This window comes from Bison bison, unplaced genomic scaffold (assembly GCF_000754665.1).
Source record: "Bison bison bison isolate TAMUID 2011002044 unplaced genomic scaffold, Bison_UMD1.0 scf7180017862121, whole genome shotgun sequence".
Taxonomy (NCBI): domain Eukaryota; kingdom Metazoa; phylum Chordata; class Mammalia; order Artiodactyla; family Bovidae; genus Bison; species Bison bison.
This window is the reverse complement of record NW_011492693.1, coordinates 104,193-111,760: the sequence shown is the minus strand read 5'-3', so window position 1 is coordinate 111,760 and position 7,568 is coordinate 104,193. Positions and strand designations below refer to the sequence as shown.

The following is a 7,568-nucleotide window of genomic DNA, read 5'->3' as shown; positions in this document are numbered from 1 at the left end:
GTAAGATTAGATCTCAATTACAGGAGAAAAACTATTAAAAATTCCAACATATGGAGGCTGAACAACACGCTGCTGAATAACCAACAAATCACAGAAGAAATCAAAAAAGAAATCAAAATCTGCGTAGAAATGAATGATAATGAAAACACAACAACCCAAAACCTGTGAGACACTGTAAAAGCAGTCCTAAGGGGAAAGTTCATAGCAATATAGGCGTACCTCAAGAAACAAGAAAAAAGTCACATAAATAACCTAATTCTACATCTAAAGCAACTAGAAAAGGAAGAAATGAAGAACACCAGGGTTAGTAGAAGGAAAGAAATCTTAAAAATTAGGGCAGAAATAAATGCAAAGAAACAAAAGAGATCATAGCAAAAATCAACAAAGCCAAAAGCTGGTTCTTTGAAAGGATAAATAAAATTGACAAACCATTAGACAGACTCATCAAGAAACAAAGGGAGAAAAATCAAATCAATAAAATTAGAAATGAAAATGGAGAGATCACAACAGACAACACAGAAATACAAAGGATCATAAGAGACTACTATCAGCAATTATATGCTAATAAAATGGACAGTGTAGAAGAAATGGACAAATTCTTAGAAAAGTACAACTTTCCAAAACTGAACAAGGAAGAAATAGAAAATCTTGGCAGACCCATCACAAGCACATATCTCTTGAGATGACTTTCTAACCACCGTGCAGCTCACAGACTTTGGTCACAGAGGTATCTGCATTTGATATATTTTTCCTGTGCTACACTGTATGCAGGATATTGACTCTATGAACAGGCTTTGAAGTGGTACCTCCTGCATGGAAAGCCCAGAGACAAAACCACGGGGCATCCAGGACCGCTGGACACCCAGGGAACTCCTGGTGCCTTCATTTGAGAAGCTCTGGAGTCTCTTCAAATTCAGCCTTAGCACTCGCTTCTTTAGGAGGTCCTTGACCAATGCCAGCCACTCCCTCTAAACTCAGACCACATCCAATCAACAGCACACAGTTGACCCTCTAATTTGACATGTGTTTACTCTTTCCTTATGTCTCAGGCTAGCCTGGGCATTTTTTAAGACATCCTGAAGAAAAAGTAAGCCCTTTTTCTAATCTAAAAACAGAAACCACAGGGATTCTTATGGCCGTACTCAGAATACAGGTTCAGTAACTTTTTACTGCTGTGGTTCTTGCATCTGTGGAAACTGAATTACTCTACCTGGAGATTCATAATTGCTTTGCAGTTGGTTCTGCCTTTTGATAAATGATGGTTCACTCTTTATCTGTAACTGAGTGGCTCACTTAGTTCAGAAGGAACAATCACCCGCAAACTAATGACACATCTTTGACACATAAATGGATGTTTACCTGCCACCTGGTAATTGCGAGGCCCAATCACAAAGACCAACAGTTGAGGATGAGAGTGCCTTCTCCTCTGGGTGGGGTCTCTGTTTTCCAGTGTCTTTGCCTCCTGCAGGTACCCCAACCCCAACATCCCACCTGACACCTCCAGATGAGCCTCAGTGCTAAGCTAGAGCACCAGGGGGCGCTGTGGGGCACCATCCTCCCAAAATACTCACATCCCTGATGTTTCTCAGCGGGTGACTAGTTAGATTTGAGCCACGAAAAGAAATATGGGACAGTCTGTAAGCATGCTCCTTCAGGAAATTGTTCAGCATGTTTTTTCCACTGATGGTATTTCTCATGGTCTTCACTCTCCTTAGAGGTATTCTTTCACAGAGCATTTGACAAAGAAAACAAAGAAGATGCTACAATTAGCTGTCAGTGTTAAGGTATAACTGTTATTGTAATTTCCCTGTGTATTTTCTAATCATTTTTATGAGGTGCATTATTATCGGAATTTTATGCATATACCATGGCAAAGACATATATTTGAATACAGGTTCTGTTCTGTAGTCTTGGGTAAGCCATATGACCATGTGGTGTCTCAGTCACCCCTTCGGTAAAATGGTGGAATGTAATGATACAAACCCTCCAAATAAAATATCTAGGGGATAAGTGAAGTGATGGATATAAGGTATCTGATAAATATGAAGTCTCAACAATGACAGCCATTAACATTGCTGTTGCCATCTCACTCATTCCTTCTCATAGAACCTCAAGGAAAGATGTAGAAGGGGGACTTTTATCCTCTTTTACAAGGGAGCAATTTGAAATGCAAGAGTTTTCTGAGTTGACTGTGTTCACACTGCTTGTCCAATATAAAGTGTAAAAGAGTGTTTTTCTCCAAGTTGAAAGAGAAGAGAGAGTTGAAAGATAAATCCAAGATATAGGGAATAAGTAAGGGAAATTCTGAGGCTTGAAAAGGAAGTAAGAGTCAAATGAAAAATTAAAAGAAAACCACACAAAGAGAAATACACTCCCAGTGACTTCCAAAGAGATGGAGAGATAAATGATAGTTATACCGAGATGCAGACATGGGCATATACACACTGAAATAGACAGGGAAAAAAGAGGACATATTGAATAAAATGTAGAAAAGTGCTATTCCACAGGACCACATTGACATCTGCATAGACTATGCACTGAACAATTGCAAGGAGTTGCATTTTCAATAGGTCACGACATGACTGGACCCCAAGAGCTGTGCGACCCAAATCTACACCAAGACCTTGGGATCCACAGTTCCTCTAGCAAGTTACTTATCAATAAGAAAGAGTTGAACTTTAAGACTCTTAGGGAAATATTCCATTCCCTTCTAAACCTGATGGCTGGAAGAATAACCAGATGAAAACAAAAATCTGAGAAAGGAATATGATGTGACTTACAGTCCCCATACATACTTGACTATGCATTCTGAGAAGGCCACCAGCCCAAGGAGCACAAGCCAATTCATGTTTCTTTCCTGGCTCCAAGTACTCAGGGAAGTTTGGGTTTTTAGCATGTAGTGGTGACCAGGAGCCCCTAGTTATATATGCTCTGACTTACCCTAGTTTTCCCCTTTAGGCCACTAAAAGATCTGAGAAAAACACAAAGGTCTCGATAAAATCTTTACCTTCATCAGTGTCCTTGGCGAGTGACCTTTGAAGCTTTTCAGAATACAGAGAATTGAAGTGTAATCTCTTCTTTGAAGCTTTGCTGGAAAATCAAACTGATCTGCATGTACATCTAAGAAGACAGAGAACCTTGCCTACTTGGAGAAAAACTGCTAAGAACATCATGAAAATGGATACTAGGGGCCATGCTAGACACTTGTGGTTTCATGTCACCTTCTAGCCACTTCATGAGATATGCATTGCTGTTTTTATTGGAGAGGAGAAAAGCTGGAGGTGGACCAGCCAGAGCTTGGGTGCTATCCATCTCCAAGGTTACATGATTGTCCAGTACAACTGCAGGAGTTCCAGCCATCACAACAAAAATCCAGACAACATTTAGGAAGTAGGTGGGGAAGGGAAGAGTCTCATCTCTCAGCTGAATCAGCTCCTTGAAAGCAGTCTTCCAAGAAGTCCCTCTTACAGATCTGCTTGCATCTCTAAGTCACCAGTCATGACTAAGAGCATGGGTGGGTAGGCAGTGCAATCCTGTGGCTACTGGGCTTATATTTATATAACAAACTATTTTCAGTTTTGAAAGAGAACTAGAGAATACATCATTGTGTAGGTAGCCTGCAGCGCTTGCCTTAAAGAACAAAAACAAACAAACAAAAAAGGATGGAATAGCCTGAACAGCTGGGCAAAGTCTGGGAGCCAGGGGGAAGGAGCAGCAATGAGAAACAGCTAGATGGATATGAACTGTGCTCCAGAAAATAGAGGCAGATTGGTCAGTACAGATCTTCTAAGGACTGAAGTGAGGATTACACATACCACATGACCCAATTTGGTTTGAAACTTACTTTTCCAACACAGGTCCAAATTTCTCTCAATTCTTCAGCTTCTGAATACCTTGTCTTTGTTACCTTATATTCTGACCTACCTGTCTCACCTTCTTTATTTCTGTTCACATCACTTATCCATCTAGTCCACCAGCATTACAAGATCCAGTATTGAGAACTTAGCAACATTTTCTAGAAGTGGGTAGAAACACAATGACTATTTCTACTTTAGTATTTGTTTGTCCTGATCAAGTTCTTTTGAAAAGACTGAAATGGCTAGAATTATGGAGATCTCACGTTTCCTCTGAATTCCCAAACAACAATGTGACTTCCTTGGACCTGGAGGGGATGCGTTCACTTTTGGATCTACAGATCTTAGCAGAACAGTAAGTCCCCTGTATACTAACAAGTTGCATTTGAAAAGGGTGTTCAAAAATCCCCATTTCTTCATAAATCCAGCAAAGGTACTTAGGTAGCCAATTAAGACAATTGGCTATATATTACTATAGTTTAATAGCTTTATGATGCTTTTCACATAAATAATACATAAAAAAACAAACACAATAAAAGAAACATTTTTAATCTTGCAGTACCTGGAAAGGGCATGACAACCCACTCCAGTATTCTTGTCTGGAGAATCCCCATGGCAAGAGAAGTCTGGTGGACTGCAGTCCATATGTTGAAAATTCAGACACAGCTGAGCAACTAAGCACACCTTTAAAAATAGAATAGTAGTACCATCTACATTACCACTGTATTTATGCTTCCTTGCAGACAGTGTAGGCTTGAAATAAAAGTCCTGCACTATTGTACTCCATACATTTCTGTACAGTAAAGTACACAAACACACATCAACTTGTCTTGGATGTGCCCATGACAATGTGTGTCAGATCTGTGAACTAACTGATGTGATTGCACATGCAAATGCACTTTTACATGTTTGAAAGTTTTCAACCTGAACGTTTGTATGTAATAAACTTGCTACACAGGTTTTCAGTGAATGTATGTAGTGAAGGATAAAGAGAGGAAAGTAAGGAGCTGCCTGTTCTTTCCCTTTTTGTGTGTATTATGACCACTCTGAATAGGAATTTCATTGGGTGTAATTTAGGCCCAGTGTATTTGAACATGCCTACCAATGACAGAGTACCAGAATCCCAGGAGGTAGGACAAGAGCCATGGTTGGTTGAAAAGAGCCAAGAGTGCAAAATAGGAGGAAACAAGTTTTCACTGGTTTATGTGAAAGACTCGGCAAATATCATCCGGATTTGTGTTTAGTGATTGAGCTGTGGTTTAGAGGAGCAGTCTCTGTTACCCAAGATGAGCATAAGAGGAGAAGAGAGAATACGCTGAACCTTGAAAATCAAACATGAATGTCTAGTATTGTCTATGTATGTCAAGTATATCTAGTATTGAAGAGATGTAAGCCTTGTCAATTTACCTGCTCCCTCCTGAGAAGAATTAGAGTTGTAAAAGAGGGCAGGTCTGCACTATGCTAGCACCTTCTTCTTCTGTCCAGTGAACATTGATTTCTAATGTCATTTCTTTATAAATAGAGGATGTACTTTGTATAATTGAAGTCTTCTGATTTACTGTTCCATAAAAACTTTTGATGCTGTTCTGTGCGCAGGGACATGGGGCTCTGAGGCCTGGAAGCCTCTGTTTCAGCTGCACAGTGCAGTATATGGGGATCTGCTGTCGTCTGGGCCCTGGATTATATCTTCAGTCTGGGTTCACATCTGAGGGGTTAACTCTGCTACTGCTACTGCTACTGCTAAGTTGCTTCAGTCGTGTCCGATTCTGCGGCTCCCCCGTCCCTGAGATTCTCCAGGCAAGAACACTGGAGTGGGTTGCCATTTCGTTCTCCAATGCATGAAAGTGAAAAGTGAAAGGGAATTTGCTCAGTCATATCCGACTCTTTGCGACCCCATGGACTGCAGCCTACCAGGCTCCTCTGTCCATGGGATTTTCCAGGTAAGAGTACTGGAGTGGGGTACCATTGCCTTCTCCAGTTGTGTTTAATTCAATCATCTTGCTCTTTATCTTCAGTTTGTCCCGTGTTCTGTCTTTCCATGTCTCTTTTTATCCCTGACTTCTCTGTGACTGAGTAGTTTTTCTGATTCCCTTTTATATCCTTTGACACTTTATTAACTGTAATTTTTTTTAGTAGTTTTAAGATCCATGGCATGCATCTTTAACTTGCTAGTCTATCATTATTAATTAAGATAATTATTAAATTATTTATTCATTTATGATTTCTTTGTCTGTATTGGGTCTTAGTGTGGCATGCAGGATCTTTCTTGTGGTAGGGACTCTCTATTTGAGGAGGAAAAGTTCAGTACTCGCAGCATGTAAACTCTATTTGAGACATGCAGGTTTAGTTTCTCAGTGGCATGTGGGATCTTAGTTCTCTGCTAAAGGAACAAAGCTTTGCCATTTGCAAATACTTTGCATTGCAAAGCAGATCCTTAACCACTTGACCACCAAGGAAGTCCCTATATTACATTTTGAGTACTGTTCATTCCCCCTGTAGATCCAGATTTTCACTTGGATTTAAATCCCTTCTGATGTGAAAACTTAAAAAAAAAAAACAAAACATTAATTTCATTGGTCCGTTGCTGGTGATGCAGTCTTGCAGTTGTTGTATGTCTGAAAAAGTATTTTATCTTGTTTTTGATATGTATTTTTCTTGGGTGTAGAATTATGAGTCAATTATGTTTCTCTCAGAATTTAAGATGTGGTGCCATGTCCTCTGGCTAACATTGTTTCTTTTGCCTAATCAGTTGTCATCCCCATTTTTTGTTCTACTGCGTCTGTTTTTCCTTCTGGTTACATTTCTTTGGTTGATTCTTAAACCATGAATTATGATGTGCCTTTGTATAGTTGTCATATTTCTTATCCTTGACTTAATTGAGCTTCTGTGTTAAGGGGTTTAAAGCTTTCATCATTCCTGGAAATTTTTCAGCCAGTAATTATGCAGTTCTTTGCACTCTTCTTCTGTCTTTAACTTCCTGTCAGATTCCATTTACATATATTTTAGCACTCTTAAAGTTACTTCAAAGCTCTCTGATACACAATTAAGTTTTTTTTTCCCACAGTCTTTGCATTTTTATTTTACATGTCTCTATTTAACATACTCAATGTTCTTCAGCTTCATGTATATAGGATTATTGATTATCACTCACCCAGAGCCAGATATCCTAGAATGTACAGTCAGTAGGCCTTAGAAAGCATCACTATGAACAAAGCTAGTGGAGGTGAGGAATTTCAGTTGAGCTATTTCAAGTCCTGAAAGATGATGCTGTGCAAGTGCTGTGCTCAATATGCCAGCAAATTTGGAAAACTCAGCAATGGCCACAGTATGTAAAAAGGTCAGTTTTCATTCCAATCCCAAAGAAAGGCAGTGCCAAAGAATGCACAAACTACTACACCATTGCACTCATCTCACACACTAGTAAAGTAATACTCAAAATTCTCCAAGCCAGGCTTCAGCAATATGTGAACCGTGAAATTCCAGATGTTCAAGCTGATTTTAGAAGAGGCAGAGGAACCAGAGATCAAATTGCCAACATCTGCTGAATCATCAAAAAAACAAGAGAGTTCCAGAAAAACATCTATTTCTGTTTTATTGTCTATGCCAAAGCCTTTGACTGTGTGGATCACAATGAACTGTGGAAAATTCTGAAAGAGATGGGAATACCAGACCACCAGACCTGCCTCTTGAGAAACCTATATATAGGTCAGGAAG

The 7,568-nt window shown here is 39.5% G+C and overlaps 1 protein-coding gene across 1 annotated transcript in view; it reads right to left on the bottom strand.

Annotated features, from left to right (window-relative positions):
* LOC104983227 (pregnancy-associated glycoprotein 1-like) overlaps positions 1-2,896 on the bottom strand; it is a 10,733-nt gene extending 7,837 nt beyond the window's left edge. The window contains exons 1-2 of the mRNA XM_010832673.1: positions 2,796-2,896; positions 1,572-1,722 (exon numbers count right to left, since the gene is read on the bottom strand). Of these exons, the coding sequence (XP_010830975.1) occupies positions 1,572-1,722; positions 2,796-2,896 (252 nt within the window). The remainder of the gene's footprint in view (positions 1-1,571; positions 1,723-2,795) is intronic.
* Between the last annotated feature and the right edge of the window lie 4,672 nt (positions 2,897-7,568).